Consider the following 20594-nt stretch of genomic DNA (forward strand, 5'->3'; position numbering starts at 1 on the left):
AACTACTGAACCCTTCTATTTGAACATATTTCAAATTAACTCAAAGTACCTAATAGCACAGCAGAGCTATTATAAAGATGAGATGAACTAATATATATAAAGCATACTGTGGCAGAAGCAGTGAAATTAATCTAATGGAGCCGCTGACTTATTAGAACTATCGTTGAAGGGGAACTTGGCTTTCCTTAGCACTTCCGGGAACCTGAGTCATAGGTTAGCACTACCCCGTAGCCCATCTTTTCTAGAGCTACTAAATTCTGTAAGCCTCATCCCTAAATAATTTGTTTCTCAAATCATCCCACCTTCTCCATAAGTTGCTACATGGTAAAATAAGCATATAAACTAGACGTCAAGCTAAAAACAGAAATGGCTGTGTGCCTTGCTTTTATTTTTTTTTTTTTAAGATTTTATTTATTTATTCATGAAAGACACACAGAGAGAGGCAGACACATAGGCAGAGGGAGAAGCAGGATCCCTGTGGGGAGCCTGATGCAGGACTCGATCCCAGGACCCAAGGATCTTGTGACCTGAGCCAAAGGAGATGCTCAAACCACTGAGCCACTCAGATGCCCCTGCTTTCTGTTTTTAATATTTGACAAAAGCAGCATGTAAATTAGGTACCTGGTATTTCCTGTAACCTCTTGTTAAACAAATGTTTTGCATGGTGCATGTAATTATCAATCTTAATACATAAAATCCACAAAGACCTGACTTAGCCCTTATGCATATGCCTTAGAATCTCGCACAGGGTGGACTCCCAATATGTCTCCCAGAGTAGCCATGGTTAATTGCAATGCTTTGTGCTAATGTGCATTTATTTGGAAGACTGAATTCCCATACTTCATAGTTGAAAAAGATTGAAAAGTGAAACTTCCTACTTATTTCCAGTTACAAATCAAATCCAAGTAATGGTACTTGTGTCTGTGCAATCACACCATCAGCCCCACTGTACAGCTACCAACTGGCTTCTATGAAAGAACAGTTGTCTTTTCTCTGGAGCATCTCATTCTTGGCCAGGGCAGATTTTAATCAGTCCATCCAAAGGCAGCCTTCCACCGAGGGAGCTGCATAAACTGAGCCCAGAGGGCTGTTCTTTGTTACTTTCTCCAATCTCTCTCTTACCAATGCTCATGCCCATTCACATTTATCTAGTTTAAATCACTGGTCCCAAAACTAAACTAAGCCAACAGCCATGTAAAAACAAAACCATATATTTGTAAAATCTATACTCTGCAGAGAATGAAGCAGCACCTGGATTAAAGAAATGTAAACCAATGGTAAGCACATAATGAGGACATGCCACAAAAGCTTGCACTTTACAGTGACTGATCAGTCTAGACAGAGTTTGTCCTGGAGCTCTAAAATACATAACAGAGAGTTCCAGGAAGTTTTAGAGGATCATCCCCATCAAAAATACATGATAGATCACACACAGCCTCCCTGCACCGTTAAGCCAGAGAATCAAAAACACATCTATCAAGGCGGACATAAGGTAAATACAAGGTCCCCCCCCCCTTTTTATCAAAGGGCTTCTTTTGACAAACACAAAAGGAGTGAATTCACCTAAAATCTCAATCATAAATAAATAAGACATGCTAAATCACATAATTCTGCCCTAGAGTTATAAAAGTCTGAGGTATTTGAACAACCCGGTAGAGAATGAAGTTTAACTTGTGCTACTTATCTTTTCATATTCTAATTCCATCACTCAAAAAGATGTAATACATAAAACCACACACACACACACACACACGCACACAGGGAGGGGGTTAGGAGAAATTACTTACTTTTTTTCTTAAAAAGTTTAATTAAAGACTTGATCTTTGCATTAATGAAGGCCACCATTTCCAGAATGCCTACATAGGGGTTAGAAATTTAAATCATATTAAAAGCTCAGCCCATCAGGCAGGTGGTAAGCTGTATCCTTCTGCTCCAGATTCTAACTTTCTTCCTCCGGCTTGAATCCTTAGACATCTGCCGGGGGTGCTGATGTAATGTTGAGGTTGAGTTTACTGTCAGGCAGTTACAACCCATTAACAGTCCTTGAACCTGAAAAGCTCCCACTGAAACCTAATCTTTAGGCTAAAAGCCGCAGTGACAAAGTGTACAGAAAGAGAAAGCTAATCACAGTTCTTATTTGCATGATAGCCACATCAGTCTTTCTGCCTCGGTGCTCATGTATTCACTTTCTCTCCAACAGATCAGAAGTTTCTCGTCTCTGGAGTCCAGGAAAATAAGTAGATTTTCCTCTATGCCAGTCAAGGTGAAGCAAATGTATTCCCCATTTTCACTAGGCTACCAGGAACTTCCAGATCTTTGTAGTGGAACCCACAAGTCTTAGAGCAAGTCTGGGTTGGTTCTTTGACTCTCCAGTTAATTCAGGCATTTGAATGGATTTGGGGGGGGGTGGAGAAAGAGCCAAACTATTGTTTCCTCGACCACACCCCCCGGCTCTGCCTCCCACACCAAAGGAACGTTTTACCAGCAGTAAACTTTACAACAGACTCTCCTTGGAGCCATAAGTGATCACTTGGTTGCATTTTCACGCAAATTAGTACCTCCTGTTTTCACACCCAGTTGTTTTTTGTTTAGTTTTGTTCTTTTGCCAGTGACTGAGAATCAGCATTGCAATTGTACCTTAATGATTTGAATCTGTATTTTAAATTTAATTATCACCTAAGCACCTGGTCTAAAAAAAATTCCATTCCCCCCTGAGCCCCTCCTCCTGACAGAGAACAGTAATTCCAAAAACTATTTAGGTTTCTCTTGAACTTGAATATATGATACTGGGTTCTGGTTCTTTTGTCCATTTGCAATTAACCTCCAAGAACTGGGGAAGTAAATTGAAAGGGAAGAATCTGAAATAAAAATACACAGGCTGGCACTAGGAAAATAACTTCCGGGGTAAAGGGACTGGAACAAAAAGGAAATGAACACAGATAGGGAGATACTAAGAAAACAGAAAAAGTCAAGGAATGATGCTTTATACCTCTGCCCAGTTCTACTTCAGGGCAGAAGAGTTTCGGAGACACGTTAGACAATCTCTTGTTCCATAGCTTAGGGCTAGACTTATAAATGAATGGAAAAATGTAATAATCCACTAATTCAAAACATTTAGTTTATAACAAAAGCTCTTCGTCAAAGAAGAAACTTTATATAAGGGACTCCCTCTAAGGAAAGCTTTGGAATGATTCCTCCGCAAATGCTCCCCCCTCCCTTATTTTTTGAACAGCAAAAGCAAACAAACAAAAAATTAAAACACGCATATTATCATCTCACCAAACATATTATCACAGATTTCCAATTTGTGCTCTTTCATCCTATACACAGTTTTACTTAAAAGTAATTACATGGCCAGATGGCAAACAAGAAACAACTCAAATGAGAAATGATTCCAAAGTTAAATTATATAAATGCCTTAAATTAGCAAACGAAATTCCCCTCAGGAAAACGAATTTATAAGCAAGTGACCTTGCTTTTTTTTTTTGATCTGCTTCAAAAGACGCGTCTCAGCCTCACAGCATTAGAGACAGGTAGTAGTGGGTGGGCTTCTAGATAAAAGCTCTCCAATGCACAACTCACAAGTCTTGGAGATCAAATCTCATTCCACGTATGTGGAGTTGGAAACATTATGCAGCTTTTCACATGTATATAACGACGGCATCCAAATAGTCATTAAAAAGGTAAATAGTGAGCGCATACTAAATGCCATCTCTTTGGGGTACATCTGTGACATCCCTGCCCTTATGGAGCTTATATTATTTGACAGTAAACTACAATTACCTGGCATGTTAGTGGTAAGTGGTGAGTGGACAAAAGAAAAGGCTGAATAGGATAAAAAAGATTTTAAGGGCTGGGGAAGCAGCCGGCCTACAGTATTAAATAGAAATCAGGGTAGACCTCATTCAAAAGGCAAAATTGGAGTAAAAACCTTAAGGAGATGGCAATAAAACAAAAACCTACACTGAATTTCATCGGTTCTCATTTAAAGAGGGAATATGCCCAGTTGGGGGGGGGGGTTCTTTGGGAGGGGGTGTGAAACACGTCCAGTCCACTAGGACTAGTCAGAGAAGTGTTCTAAGCAAATAAACTGTAGTAAGAGTCACACGGGAAAGAATTTCCCTTCTCACTCTATATTGAGTCTGATAGTAAGTGGCCATAGTTGTGTTGAGATATCACTATTTGGTTGCACATCAGTCAGTGGTAAGGCGAGGAGTAGAAAGCATGCTTTCATCCCAGCATCCAGGGTACATCAACCCTCTATGCATTATTCCATGCTGCCCCACTCAAGTCCAGATCTGCAGATGCTAGCCAGATAAATTATAGTATTTATCCCATTACACATTAGGTTATGTTTTGAAAGAGCTTATCAGTCATAAAGATTTCCCCAATAATTTTAACATGTCTTACTTTATACCCTGCATATCAGCAAGAGAACAGCCTTACTATTTGCCTTGCCTCAGTGTCATAGTATATTGAAGAGCCAGGTTTTTATGGAAGTGTCTAGTATTTTTTAATTGCTCCATTTATACATTCAACAGAAAATATATAAATTTATGGTACTTCTTCTTACAACTTTAGCCCTACAATAGCAGAAAAAAAAATAAGAAAAGAAAAGATTTCAAATAACCCAGACATGGAAAATTTGACAATATGGGGTAGGTAGGAGTGAAGAGCCCAACACTGGAGGCAGCCCACCCAGGATATTAGTCACTTAATAGAGGAGGGACCTCTCCATACCTTGGTTTTCTCATCTGTAAAATGGAGGCAATAATAGTATTTATGTTGTAAGGTTATTATGAGAATTTAAGGAGTTATTATTGATAAAATCCTTAGAACAGTACCTGGTATGTAGTAAGCATATATATTAGCTACATAGGTGAGTGAAATCTTAAGAGATAGCTAAGCAGCCTTATAATAGAGGGTCAGTTATGTTTTCACAGAAGGGAAATCAAGTTCACAGATTTTAGTCTTCTTGCCTCAGAGTTAAACTACCAGCTCCATGAATAATTCCTCTAAACCTATCACTTCCAGTTGCTATTCTCTAACTTTTCTACTGCCTAAATTCTCTCTTCATTTACCAATAAATTCTCAGTGGTCACCAGTGCATCTCTAACTAGTACCAATGGTCTTCTCTCTCCTCTTCTAATTATTTTTAATTATATCCCACTATGACCCATGTCTTGAGCTTTTCATCAACACTGTATAACACTTGTGTGTTTCCTACATCTGACTGCTCCTTCTCTGAGTTCTAACAAACTTAACAAGCTTCAAAAAGCCTGTCCTTGGGACAACTGGGTGGCTCAGCAGTTTAGTGCCTGCCTTTGGCCCAGGGCATGATCATGGAGTCCTGAGATCAAGTCCCACATCAGGTTCCCTGCATGGGGCCTCCTTCTCCCTCTGCCTGTGCTCTGCCTGCCTCTCTCTCTCTCTCTCTCTCTCTCTCTCTCTCTCTCTCTGTCTCTCATGAATAAATAAATAAAATCTTAAAAAAAAAAACCAACCCTGTCTTTAAACTTTTGTCCTGTGCTTTTTACTTATTCCCACCTAAAAACTTAATGATTTTACCTGAGAAAGGCAGGAGTCAGCAAATTATGGCCCTTCAGCCAAAACTAGCTGACTCCTTTTTAAACAGTCAAACAAACAAAAAAAAAAATTAAAAGAATATTTCATGACATGAAAATTCTAGGAAATTACAATTCCAGTGTCCAATAATGAAGCTGTAATGGAACACGTCTATACCCATTAGTTTATCTATTGTCTACAGCTGCTCTCAGGCTGTGTTCATCAAAGACCGTATGGCCTGCAAAGTTGAAGCTATTTATTATCTGGATCTTTAGGGAAAAAGACTGATGATCCATGGATTATGCTACTGCCTTTAAACACTCTGCTCCATCTTCCTCTCCCACTATTATCTTTCATTTGTCTGTCCTCCAGATCCATATTCCTAACCTCTACTTAAATTTCATGTTATCTCATGCTGGATAATTTAAGCCAATCTGCTTATCAAGAACGTTCTCATTTCTATTAGGGCTATTACAGTCAAATTTTCAATGAACCAGACAGATAGATTTAATCCTCAGTCAAAAATGAGAAAACTGAGAACTAGAAGCTAATGCAATGTAGGAGCTAAGATGAGAATCTGGGTGTCCTGATTTCTCTTTCATTAGCATATATTAAGTTGAAAAGATGTCTTTAGTTAATATATTCAAATCAATATAGCTTTCAAAATTAGGACAGATAAATAATAAAAATATTTGAAACTAACTTTTCTCCAAAAATACTGCCAAATATTATAAAGAAAAATGTATGTTCTCCACCACTTGAAGAATCCTGGTGGCTTATCCTAGTCCAGGGAATTCTATTACCACTACTAATGTATAAATATTTGCATCCTTATAAAGTTCTAACATTTCCAAATGCTTAATCTTTCCCTGAAATGAAATCTTATTTCTGACCAACATTTAAAATTTTTCTTCTAGGAATCATCTGATTACTTCTACAGCTCTCTGATTACTTTCCAGGAGTAGGTATACAACATGTTAGCAAAGAGATACAGAAATATTTTGCAAAGTAATACATAGTCTAAAAATTTTAACTGTTAACTATGTATGCCTTTGCAGTCAACCACTCAGAAATTTTACATGGACAACTTATTAACTGCCTTGTGTTCCACAACCGATGTGGACATCCGGGTTAAACGTAAATCAAACTTGGTTCCTGACCTTAGGAAGGTCAGAGTCCATTGGAGCAACACACCCAAACAGATAAGAATAATAAAGTAATGAATAAGCATGGGAGAGAGATTAAGACCATGATGTTAATGGAAATGATCACAAAGGGCAAACACTTCTTTTAAAAAACAAAGGGGAAGGGGAGACTCTTCCATAAAACACAGTCGAGGTTCAGGATAAGTTTATGGGGGGGGTAATGTGGGGAAAGGTGGCAAGGGAGGTGGAGAGAGACAGGGCCTGACCATTGAAGGGGGGGGTGGGTTTTCATTGGTGGGCCAGCCTGTCACTGAGAGACTTGAAACGGGAAAGCTGTAAGGCCAGTGTCACATTTCAAAGAGATCAAGGTGAGCAGTGGGTGTGAATGGGCTTAACCAGGGCAGAAAGAGAAACTGGGAGCTGGTGTAACAACCCATGCCAGATGTGAGGTGGCCCAAATCAATTCTCACTTGGGCAATTTTTCTACAACTTCTTTGGTCTTACCAGCCCGCATTAAAGTTTGTAACTTCAGAAACCATTATATACTTAAGGTGTAAAATTTAAAATTAAACCCTAACTGTTTAATAAATGATTCCATTACCACCCAGGTCTCCATCTTGAGTACAACCTGAAGTTACAACCTTCTTATTTTCATTAATGACAAAAGATTATATATTTAAACCCGAGAGTTGCTTAAGAGCAGAGCAGTCTGAGGCTCCTAAGACCCACAGATGAGGCTTCTATCCCCTCTAACACTTCCCCCACGTCCCCATCTCCACTGACACAAAACTTCAGGTCCTTCTCTGTGCATTCAGTGCACTTGTGGCTTTTTTTTTTTTTTTTTTCACTTGTGGCTTTAAAAGTCTTTAGGTTGAATCCAAAAAACATTCATAAATTTTGCTAAACAGTTTTTACTAAAAAGAAACATTTTCAAATACTATCCACAAGAAGTAATATGCAAGTATAGCATATAACATACACATTTTGAATCATACAAAATTTGAATCCTTGATCAACTGGAAATGGGATATATAATCAATAAAGATCACTCTGGTCTTCTAAGTTGAAAGGGACAGAAGAGAAAGAAAAATCAAATATAAAAGATTTCTGGTCAGAGCCATGTACTAAAAGATAATTTTAAGTTCTTCTCAAAGGAATTTTACCTCTTCAAAATATGAAATTTCCCAGTCCAACCTTATCTATAAACAAGACTTTTACTGACTGTTGATTTGGTTTAGGCTATTTTTAAAAATCAAGTGTAACATCCAAAATAAAAGATTTATGTGACTAAGTTAATTTAGGTGCCCTCGTTATCTTTACACATGGTTAGAATACTTGAAATACAATTTTTAAATCCACAGACACACCCAAGGATTCTTGTACTTTTTAGACCTGGAGCATTGGAAAACATCATAGCAGAAAGTAGCCAATACCAGGCTCGTAGGCCTATAAAATAGTGTACACTTAATATTAAGAGATTTTAGAAATATTTAAAAGTTAACAAGCAACATAATCTCTTAGACATTCATAATAATGCTTCAGTAATAAACTTATAGATAGCTGAGTCCTATCCTCCTGCTTATTAAAAACAAAGTCTTGCCAAAATTCTAACTTTTGGGGATAAGAATTGTGTTTCATGTTTTTATAAACACACATTGAGGGCAATTATATAGAGTCTCTAATTTTTATCTATCAAAATAATAATCATTATTGAAGCTGTAAATCAAATGAGACAGATGAATTGATATTACACATCAATAAATGTGTAAATGAAAGAGTAACTTTAAAAAAAAACAGGTCTATCAGATAAAATAAAGATGCCCAGAGATAAAGTTGAATTTCAGGGAGCTATAATTTCATGATTAAAGGACTTTTAAAAAAATCTACAGTAAATTTGTTTGTTGATACAACTGTAATTTATGATATTAAAAAAACAGCCATAAAGATTTAACACAAATGATGAAAAATATGCTTTCTTATTATTCAAGACAAACTGAACTGACTACAGGTTCTGGCTGTTAGGCATTGAACTGATTAGAATCAACCCAAAAAGGTGAGTTGGTTACATGTGATTAAAGAATTTCCCTCTCGTTTTTTCACATCTGGCATTTTTCTTACAAATTTCTAGTATTCCTCTCTCAACCGTCTAAGACCTTACACATTCAAAACTACTTCTTTGTGTTTTTTTAAAAAAGATTTTATTTATTTGAGAGAGAGAGAGAGCAGGAGCAAGGTGAGGGGCAGAGGGAGAAGCAGACTCCATGCTGAGCAGGAAGCCTGGATGCAGGGCTCAATCCTGGCACCCTGGGAGCATGACCTGAACTGAAGGCAGAGGCTCAACTGACTGAGCCACCCAGGTGCCCCCAAAACTTCTTCTTTGATTCACTTGTCAGTTTTATGTTCTATTACTACAGAGCTGCCATGTAAGAGGAATATTAGAGCAACTGCCTGCACCAGCCTGCCATCTTCCAAATCCAGCAGATGTTAATGGGACAAGCAATATCACATGCCCCCTGATGGGATGAAATGCCAAGGATAAGCATCACCTATGGTAAAATCAAGTTAAACACTGTTGATAAGTTAAATTTTTCCAGTTTACAGGGAATACAATACATATATCAAACTAAAAGTGGAACATTTTGCTGGTCTGGCCTCTCTAGTAAGTCAATTAAATAATAATAATAATAATAATAATAATAATAATAGCAACATGCCAGATTAAAGGAGATATGGGGACTACCACAATCAGATGCATACCCTGGATAAAATACTATTTTTAGATAAACCAGCCATAAAGAAAGGCCTTTTATAGACAAGTGAGGAAATGTGTTATACCCTGGGTGTGATTTTGACCTTGTACTTTCTACCGTTGCATAATGAGGTTACAACACACACACACACACACACACACACACACACACACACACACACAAGGTAATGTTGTAGAAATACTGTCCTGGAATGAAATCATGTGTCTGATGACAGAAACTCATGAAGAATTATATTAATTGTCCCTTGAGTTATGTTATTTCATAATGGTAAGTTAAAAATTCCCAATGTTCTAGAACTTCAATGGTACAATGATCTTTTCTTTCTTCTGCTTCTGAATTAATCTTTAATGATGAATCATATGGCATATTGAAAACAAGACTGATGGAAATCTCTTCATCAATATCTGGTGAAGGGAGTTGGTGGGTGTAGAAAAGGAAACCTTAGGAGATGATAATGTATCAGTTCTTTAGAAGGAACCTGATCTGGTATCCACTTGGCCAGTTAATTCTGATGCTAGGAAACACACTTTACTCTACATGTGTTGAAGCTAAAGGCTTCTGCTGTGGATCCTGGTTAATAATTTAGTCTAAAACCATTGCTACCATCTGCTCGGTCAATTTCAAAACGTCTGCTATCATTGTGACTAGTTTAGTCAGGCCACAATATTCATGTGACAAATGCTGAACAAATGAAAGGCGAGGCAGACAGAAAACATGCTATGAAAAAAAGAAATCCCAATCAAAGGTCCAAAACACAAAGGGAGCTCCTGCTGACAAAGCATGCAAAATTCAATCCTGCCTGCAAGGATGGAAGGATTCAATGTCTCTCAGGGAATGGGACAATCTGGAGACTGTGTCGCATGTGTCCTGCGATGATGAGCTCACACTGGAGAGCTCCAAGAAGGGAATGGGCCCTGAGGTTGGAAGTAGCGGTGAACAGGGATATGGCAAGGCCAAGTTGAAAAGGGGAGAGTTCATGTTTTTCTAGACAGAGCTGAAGACAATTCCAAAGAGCATCTAATCCACTCTTTTTTATTTTACAAAATAAGTGTCCTGCAGTACATCACAGAGCTATCCAGCATCCATTCTGATCCTCCATCTTGAGCTCCAGTGCTACCTCTGCCTTCACTGGGAAAAGGCTGGTGGGGCAGGCTGCAAACGTCCACACTCAGTTCTGCTTCTCTGCCTTTGCACTTGTCATTCTTCCACCCAGGATGCTCGATCCCTGACTTAGCCACTTGGCATGCTCCTGTGTGCTTCTCAAATTATACTTCAAATGTTAACCTTCCTTAAGAGGCATCCTTTGACAGACCTTTAGTAACTATTTCAAAAATATAGGCCATTTTACTTCAAGAATAATTTCCTCAAAAGTGAACTACGTTTGTCTCCCAGAAAGAAGACGGATAATTTCATTAACTGTAAGCCTCTTATGCTTGTACCAATTATTCTTCATGACATGTTGTATGGCTCTAATACATCCACCCACGTCGTACTGATTCATCTAATTCATTCTACTAAGCCTCTATTAGAAATAGAAAGGCTCATTCAGAAGAGCAGAGTATACAAGCTAATGTATATGAGCAGAGCTACATATCAATTAGCTCAATTCTAAAGTTAACTCACTTTACCTTTCCTAATTTAATCATTCAAAACACAGAATGCACATTAGAGGTCCATCACATGTTAGAGAATAATTTTCAGTGCTACTTAAATCTATAATAATGATACCCTTTTATAATAAAAATAACTGAAAGGGAAATGAACCTTAAATTTGAAAAGATTAATTCAGCCTTTCTTTTAAAATCTTCAGGGAGGAAAGGAAAAAAAAATCTCATCGTGGAACGAAAAGCCAAAGCATAATGTGATGATATGAGAGATCTAATTGAAGAGTCACGTGATTAGCTAAAGGGCTTTATACTCTGGGCTCTTTTACAACTGGACAAAAGGGACTTCCTAATCAAAACTGGTATGGGATGGGGTTCGGGGGTGGCTGACAAAATAAAGTAGAAGGTCGCCACCTACAGGGGGGCACTGTAGCCAATAAGACATATGTAGGCACAGGACAATGACTCCTGCTACTTACTGTTTCAGAAATGCCTCTGATTTAACACATCTCAAAAGAATGTTCTCATCTTCCTCCACGGAAGGAAGACCCAGACTCTATGATCTCTGTGAATTTTCATAAACTACCTTGCATCTGCAACCAAACACAGATTAAGGAAGCACCCCTGAATGATATAAAACATTTCTGAATCTATCAGGAACAGCTACATTTAACTGAAAGACAAGGGCTAAGAAAAAAAGAGGTCCACCTCAATTTACAACCAAACCATAAGATCTTGCAATAAAGAAAGCCAATCATGAGTGTTTTCATTTAGTAAGAAAAGGATTCTGAAACCATACTGTCCACAAACACAAAAAATACTTTATTTAAAATGAAGGAGGGGCACCTGGGTGGCTCAGATGGTTAAGTGTCTGCCTTTGGCTCAGGTCATGATCTTGGGGTCTTGGGATGGGGCCCCACATCAGGCTCCCTGCTCAGCAGACAGTCTGCCTTTCCCTCTCCCTCTGCTCCTTCCCTGCTTCTGCACATGCTCTCTCTGTCGAATAAATAAATAAAATCTTTTTAAAAAATATAATGACTGAAGGAAAATTATATTTCTCATTGTTTAAATTAAATACAATTAATGATCAATAAGTATAAAGATTTAGCGAAAAGAATTATTTGGACTCATTTTTTTTGTGTGTAGAACAATCTCACAAACATTCAGTTTTTTTCTCTCCTTCTTAATTTCTTATATTGTTTCACATATGGTTAAGATGAGCGCTTCAATTAATAAACTGGTGTGACCAACTGCTTTTGTTAAGAGGCCAGCTGGTTGACGTGCAAAATGATAATTAGACAAATTAAGATAGATGCTCTGGTTTGCTGAGGAACTGACAGCAATACTAGTTAAATGTCTAACTACATTTGGTTTTCTAGCAATGGTCAAGGTTGACCTAGGCAAGGATAACATTTATCTCCTTGGGTTGGGTTTTTTGTTTTTTGTTTTTTTTTAATTACATTGCCCTAAACTATTGGATAGACAGCAGCAGAATTCTTCAAAGGGAGAAACCCTAGCACTGTATTAAGGGGGAGTGCTGTGAAGGATCTGGAATTATGCTGGAGGTGTCACAGCAGGAGCAAGGGAAGGTCAGCCAGGCATAAAATGATATTCAAAATGAGTCTAGAGAGTACAGAACTTTCATTAAGGTCAAGCCAACGCTTTGGACATGAATAAACCTTCCTCTAAGCTCGACATTTCATATTGTTTCACTGATTTTTCTCTTCAATTGCAAGAGATAAGGATATTCTTAATAAGTAATCAACAAATGAGAGCAAGAGACATGAGTAAAAAATATCAAATATCGCGTGGGGACAAAGGTTCAGGATCTCTGCATTCTAGTCACCTAATATTTCTAAAGCAAGGAGTTGACAGTGTAGTTTCCTGAGCTGACACCACAGCAGTGCCTCTAGGCTTGCTGGCATGTCCCAGTACCAGGGGGCCATACAATTAGGGCACAGCTGGAAGGAAGAGAGGCGTGCTGATTACAGAGCCTAATAATTAGGCCCACACAGAATTTGAGAAAAATCAAACGGCAATCAAAACAAGGATGCTGATGCTAGGTAATGGCTGGCCACTGACTTTGTTAAAATGATATGCTTAGCTTAGCTCCTCCCCAACAGACAGGATCATAAGAGTTTGAAACAGTAGGAAAAAAACAAAACAAAACAAAACAAAACAAAACATGGACTTCTCATCTTAGCAAATAAAATCATTATTAACAGGAAAGATTATTAAGATTAGCAGTTTTTTCATGCACCCCAACAATAGTTTCACCGCGCTTTCAAAAGTAGAAAGCTTGGGACTGTTAAAGACGGAGGTGAAGACAGTTGGTAGTTTCATACACTGTAATTTATTTTTATCTTTTTGCTATTTTCACTAAGGAGAAAAGGCAGAAGGGAGTAAAAAGCACTATAAAAATTTGACGGATGCTAAAGTCATGCGATCAGTGTTTTCCTGAACCAGAATAAAAAGAAAAGTAAGATATCTACGGAGAAAACAACACAGGAAGATCCTTAAAATGCCAAATAATTTTCCCAAACCTCTGTCGAATTTTACAGCAGCTCTCAGAAGACCCCAGCTCAACCTATCTTTACCACCGTCTCTGCAACACCCACCTCTTTGTGTGCAGCAGTCCATATAAATCATTACATGATAAAACATGTTCAAACGGAGCTGCCACCATCAATTTTCATTAGTTAAACATATTTAATCAAGTAAACATTTTGGCTCTTGAAGATAGTCCTAAAACAACTGCACTTTTCTCTACTTGTCTCGATGTTTATGCACAACGGGATGGAATGGAATTATGTTATTATAACTGCTTTCTGAAGAGAAATACTCACCAACTGCACCCCACTGGAGAGTGGAATCAGCCACAGACTCTGGAGGATAGATCACATTCATTATCAAAATAAACCCCAGAGCATCTACGGAGGGCTCATGCCAGCAGGGCATCCCATGTTGAAATGGGATAAAATTCACTTCATCACTCAGTAACCCTCTCTCCCTCTTGTCAACGCGATCACAATGGCCCATCCACAACCATAACTCTACTCTGAACTTTCTGGCTTCACTTATATTGTGTTTAACACCACCACTCTCTCTTGTCCCCCCCCCCCCCCCCCGCCCCACAGCCTCTTCTTTCTGCAGCTGCTGAATGCCACAAATAGCTTCTTGTATAATTTGACTTAGAATGCACCCCAAACTAGACATGTTGAATGGCAACGTGAATGCTTCATTCAGAGAGAACTAAAATGTGGAGAATGCCCTAAAAACATCACAGTGGTAATGGGGATCATTTGGGAGTCTTGGAGCAGAGGACTGCGTTCAGCAGCAGACTGCAAATTCTTCTCAGGTCTATGCAAATGGCAAGAGAATGGTTTCAGGAGATTCCCACACTGATCAAAGGACGACTAGCTAACTCCTCTGTCTGAATGGGGTTTCCCTAGAGTCGCCTCCGTTCTCCACACCTATTTATTTTTCTTCCTATTCTCCTAATACATGTACTTACTCTAAATCTATTAATGCTCTAGCATCAATGCTCCATTCTTAGGTTAATTTTTGAAATCATCTGGCTTAATGCTTTGTGTATTCCACACATGGCAAGCCCCCCTCTGATATTTTTGTGGGGCTAGAGCCAAATCCAAGTATTTGTTTTGCAAAGTCAGCTACTCCCCAATTTGATACAATGTGACAATACACAATATCCATGGATACATTCAAAGACAGGGCATAATTACCCATCTTTATGAAAGGGGTGAAGGAGGACAAGAGCTGAGAGAGTTTAAAAGCACCTATCCTGTAAAGCGCAGCAAAAACTTCCCTGAGGAAATAGCTCACAAATAATGAAATAAAAATTCCCACACATATGATGGCTATTTTCACTTCACAAATAGAAGTTGGTTTTTTGGGAAAAGTTTCCTTGTGTGTTGAAACTGGAATTTATTTTCCTGAATACCAAGTATATTGGCAATCAAATGATTACTACAGCTAGAGGACTGGGAGAAAAGTTAAAGGCAAAACTTTTGTTGCTACAGAAAAATGGGGAGCCAGAAGGTACCAGTGAATTACCTTTTAACTGCTCTCTTCCCACCATCCTTTCAGATTAACTGACAATCTCTTGAGGAAAGCAAACCTTTCCTGACCCTCTAATTCTGTGGCAGATACCTCCTATTATTCATTCACAAGACCCATACTTTTGGAGAGCCTGGGTGGCTCAGTCAGTTAGGCATCTCCCTTCTGCTCAGGTCATGATCCCAGAGTCCTGGGATGAAGCCCCATGTCAGGCTACCTGCTCAGCAAGAAGTCTGCTTCTCTCTCTCCTGCTGCTGCTCCCCCTCTGGTGGGTGCTCTCTCTCTCTCTCTCAAAAAAAAAAAAAAAAAAAAAAAGGCGCATACCGTTTTTATGGCACTACTACTTGTTTTTGTTTAGTTGTTTGTTTAGTGACTACATCTCCCACTAGACCCAGGATCTGGACTACAGAACAGAGGCCACAGCTCTCTGGATCCACAGGGCCTAGGTGCTGAACACCAGACAGATAACACAGTAGGCACACAATTATTATTTTATTAAAGGAATAAATTACAGGAAGAAAAGTTTAAGCAAAAGGAGCTCCAGAGAATTCAGCTTTACTCTATAATATTAAAAAATAACTAACGTTAAAGTAACACAGTATTGGTAGACAGCTCTTAGTTAGGTAGGACTTGTTCACTAAGGACGCTACACACCAAGCACAACACTAGGCACTGGAGACCCAATGATGGAAGACAACCGTCTCTCACAAAGTCTTCCTTGACCATTTTGTCTCCCATGCCTTCTCCCCAGGAGAATTATTATCTACTCCTTTGTGGTTAATCTCTCCATAAGTAAACTTCTTTCTCCTACTAGGGCCTTCACTCTTTGAGGACAGGAACTGGGCCTTCATTGGCTTTGGAGATGCCAGCAAGTCTTCTAAGTGAAGAGCAAAATGAATGAATAAGCAACCTATTCCTTGTCTGTTAAGAATTCCACTGAATGGAATACTGATATAATCAAATGGTATTATGACACATTTTTAAATAGAGGGTGCCCTCTAATGGGAACTAGAAGGAAATAGTATCAGAGAAAACATGACAGAACAGGTGACACGTGATGGATGGATAAAAATTTGCTAGAATGGAGAAGGATATGAAACACATTCCAACTAAACAAAGAGCAAGAGAGCAAAGGCATGGTGAAGAGAGCGAGTTGCCTGTGTACTGGGAATACTGAGTTACTTGTATAACGGATGCTGTACATTGCCTTCACAGCCCCAAATCACCTTGTAGGGTGCACTGTATGTGAACCTCTAGAAGCTGAAAACCACATTTCCCGAACTCCCTTACACTTGGTTTGCAAAGCTAGTACACCTGGTGAATTTGAGGATGTGTGAGTCCATGCTCCTGCTGCTTTGGCTATTTCTGCTGGTAAGTCTGATCGTCGAGACATTTCAGTAGGGGTGGTAATTAAGTCTCACTGTTCAATCCCTACTTTGGTGTGGATTGTGGTCAGAGCAGGTGGCACTTATTTTGCTGATAAGGCATATAGCTGAGGCAATGTGGTCTTACAGTCAAAAACTACATGCCAGCTTTCTGAGTGCGGCAGAGATAAGGGCTCCTTTAGTAAGCCAGTCCTGAGATGGTGTCTTGGGAGTCATTTCTAGGAGTTGAGGCCTTTTCAATGATCGTGTAAGGACCACACACCCTGTGTTAAATCTCCTTCTATTGATACTGTTGTCTGCAACTGAATCTGCCTGAGATAATCTACTGGCCCACTGGGATAAGCAAGCAGGGTTTGTATGGGTGGCAGTGGGAGATCCAGCTGGAAAAGTAAATCAGGACAGTTGGGAGGAACCTTGCCTATCAGGTCAAAGAGGTTAGACCTCATTCAGTTGGTTATGGGTGAACATCAAAAGTTCTCATACAAGATAGTAGTGGTCTGTGTTTTAGAAAAATTAACAGAGACAAAGGAAAACCAAACTGAAAAGGCGGCAAATTCTATAAATCCAAGGTGAACTAGAAAAAGACTAGTAAGACTAGAGGCTGACCCAAGTCAGTGGGTGGCCACATCCTACCCCTGGACTGTTGGTGTCCTAGCTGGAATAGATACAGCATTTAAGACAGGTAGAAAGTGTATGACACAGCCAGGTTAGGCCTGAGGGAAATCATTAACAAAAGAGGACAGACTATTTACCCCATTCCTTCTTTCATCAACATTAGTTCTCAAAGCCCATAACTGAAAAATAACATATTCTCTGTATTTATTTTTAAAATGCTGACTTTCCCCCCAATCTTAGCTAGATACAACTGAAATATTGCATACATTCTGATAAAGAACACACAAGAACATCTAACCACTATCAGCATTTAGGGAAAGAACATCAGATAATTGAAACAAGACAGCCAACATCTTGTTAAAGTGTCTATGATGGCAATGTCAGAATACTTAGATGGAAGTAACAGAATCTACTCATTATGTTAAGCAAAAAGGATTTGTTAAGAGGTATTAAAGAGTTTTCAGAATCTCCAAGAGGGCCAGAGGATAAATTCCCATGCCATACTGCTAAGACTGTCACAGTGAAACACTGCTCTTGCTGCCACCTGCTGTCATCACTGATCAGGTACAAGTCTGGCTGCTAAGTGTCCACAGAAGTGTCAGAAGTCAGTGTCAGCAGGAAGCTAATGCTGCTAGGCTTACAAGTAGATGCAAACAACCTATACAGTTACTGCCTAATTTTCATACTGCATCCAAATTCAATACTGGTTGACAGAGCCTTGGTCACATACCTGCACTCTAGCTGCAAGGGAGTCTGAGAGTAAAGGCATTCACTTAGCTACTGTGATAGTCAGTCCAGTCAGGCCAGACAGGCCAGTTGGGTGAGCCAATGACAGAACCTGCTGCAGGATTTCTAGACAAGTTCTTCAGGAAGAACAATCAACAAATACAATAAATAAAATGAATGGGGATTTGTAGTCTCTTATCTTAGTTTTGATTCAAATCCAGAAGAATGTTTATTTACCAGAACTCCCTTAATCAGAAGCTGAGATGAGAATTCTTTTACTTAGATTGCGCTGGTGTTCCCAAAAACTCATCAAGTAATATTCAACACTGTTACCTCTTGAGTAGAAAAACTCAACATGGTCCAGGATTAGTTTTTTCCCATGGGCTCCCTTTCATAAGAATGAAAAAAAGAAGAAAGAAGAAAGAAGAAGGAAGAAGAAGGAAGAAGAAGAAGAAGGAAGGAGAAGAAGGAGGAGGAGGAGGAGGAGGAGAAGAAAATTACAGGTTTTGTTTTGGTTTGTTTTTAACAACATGCTCAAATTCAGGCCATATAAGAAAAATAATGGCAGGGCACCTGGGTGGCTCAGTCAGTTGAGCATCTGACTTCGGCTCAGTTCCTAATCTCATGGTCCTGGGATCAAGTCCTGCATCAGGCTCCCTGTTCAGCAGGGAGTCTGCTTCTCCCTCTGCCCACCCCCTGTATTCTCTCTCTCTCTCTCTCAAATAAATAAATAAAATTTTTAAAAAGAAGAAGAAAAAGAAAAATAATGGCAATAAAGGTGAGCGTGTAAGATATACAGCAATGATTTTCAGGAAACCAGAATACTCCATGGGTTGTTGCGATCTGACTTTATAAATTAAGAGTAAATTCAATGAGATCACTTTTCCAACTACCTTATGTACCTAAAACTAGAAAAAAAAAAAAAGAAGTTTGGCTTTAATTCTCCACTATGTATTGAGTTTTTTATAGAGCAGGTCATGAATAATCTAAGCAACAACATAGTAACTTCAATACTTATACTTCTAAAATGCCACTGAAGAAATTGAATTTAAATAAAAAATTTTTAAAATAAAAATTCAATTACCAACCCTGTACAAAATGAAAAAATAAAAAAAAATAAAATGCCACTGGAGAATAAAGTACTCTATAAGTAAGCATCTATTGAGAAAATATAACTTTTCTGAGCACCACTGCACAAATAAAGCTTCTCTGAATGAGGCAGAATAAAAATGACTTACCATGTATTATCTCCAATAGTATTATTTCACAGTGTAATTTGTTGTACTAATTTAATAGAAAGCAAATCTTCAAAAGAAATTCTATTCTGCTATTCAATTTTTCTTTTGATAAAATAAAGATCTTCAACTTTTATCAAGAAACAGTGGCAATCAAATGGAATTTCTATGTATCTCATCACTTGCAAATACTTATTTCTTCATAAACACCCAGATATTTTAATAAAAGCATGAAATATTAATTTTCCTCTACAGTTTTTTTTTTTTTAAACTAGAGAGCGGGCAGCCCCGGTGGCGCAGCGGTTTGGCGCCGCCTGCAGCCTGGGGTGTGATCCTGGAGACCCGGGATGGAGTCCCACATCGGGCTCCCTGCATAGAGCCTGCTTCTCCCTCTGCCTGTGTCTCTGCCTCTCTCTCTCTGTGTCTATGAATAAATAAATAAAATCTTTAAAAAAAATAAAAATAAAAAAATAAAACTAGAGAGCTATCATCTTGGATGGAGAAAGTAATTTGCTTCCATTTCAACACATGAATAATTTAATTTTGCAAGGCTAATATGACATTGTTTACAATATCTTTCTTATTGTCCATGATACGTGGACCCCCATCAGAAGATCAGCAGGGGAGCAGGAGGAAATTTTGTAAGCAATCTTTGAAAACAAGCACAGTGTCTGCAGGTTATTACTAGTTTTTCCTTGTACTTCAGAAAGGACACTCCTCCACATACACCTAGTGGTTTCTAGCAAGGCAGCTGGAGAAAGATCCAGAACACACTGGCCATATTTCCTATTTCCTTCATTTCAAGAAATCAGATAGGGTTGATTAGTAATGCTTTTCTTCACATTTATATTGCTGAAATGTTCTATCTTAAAGAACAAACAGACAAAAAACAACATTCAGAGTCATGTGTGTCTGTGACAGTGCACAAGTGAAAAGCTGGCCCTTTTCACCTTGAGTTCAACTTTTTGCAACACATACATGAACTTCAATCAGGTCTCTTTGACCACTGTGCGAAGAACAGATTGTGAATGGGCAAGTAGAAGTAGGAAGTTAGTATCATGAACTATGCCAGGAACGATGGCAGCTTGAACTAGTGTTGAAAAGAGAGAAATGGATGGATTCAAAATAGATCTTGGGGGTGGAACAGAAGATTAGATGTGGGATGGAAAGAAAGGCAGGGACCAGAGAGAACTCCACTTTTTCCCCTCGTAGGTGCCCTGGGTGGAAGCTGGTGATCCCATCTACTGAGAAGGGAAACCCTGGAGGAGGAACGGTTGGAGGCGAAAGGAACCCAGACATCTATGGGAGGAGTCTATTAGATGTGGAAATCTCACATGGGTAGCTGCATGAAGCTCAGAAGAGAGGCCAGGGCTGGAGATTAAAAGAACTTGGAAATGAGCATACAGAAGGTACTTAAAGCCATTGAATGAGAGCACTTAGAAGGCAGGCACACAAGAGAACAGAAGATTGA

The 20594-nt window shown here is 38.8% G+C and overlaps 1 protein-coding gene across 4 annotated transcripts in view; it reads right to left on the reverse strand.

Annotated features, from left to right (window-relative positions):
- The window catches only part of NHSL1 (NHS like 1), a 132723-nt gene that overhangs the window by 66930 nt on the left and 45199 nt on the right, over positions 1-20594 (reverse strand). The window contains exon 2 of one of the 4 annotated variants that reach the window (XM_055324651.1): positions 1788-1856. The exons of the other annotated variants lie outside the window; for them this stretch is intronic. Within the exon in view, the coding sequence (XP_055180626.1) occupies positions 1788-1856 (69 nt within the window). The remainder of the gene's footprint in view (positions 1-1787; positions 1857-20594) is intronic. 4 annotated transcript variants of the gene reach the window in all.

This window comes from Nyctereutes procyonoides, unplaced genomic scaffold, assembly GCF_905146905.1.
Source record: "Nyctereutes procyonoides isolate TBG_1078 unplaced genomic scaffold, NYPRO_anot_genome, whole genome shotgun sequence".
Lineage (NCBI taxonomy): Eukaryota > Metazoa > Chordata > Mammalia > Carnivora > Canidae > Nyctereutes > Nyctereutes procyonoides.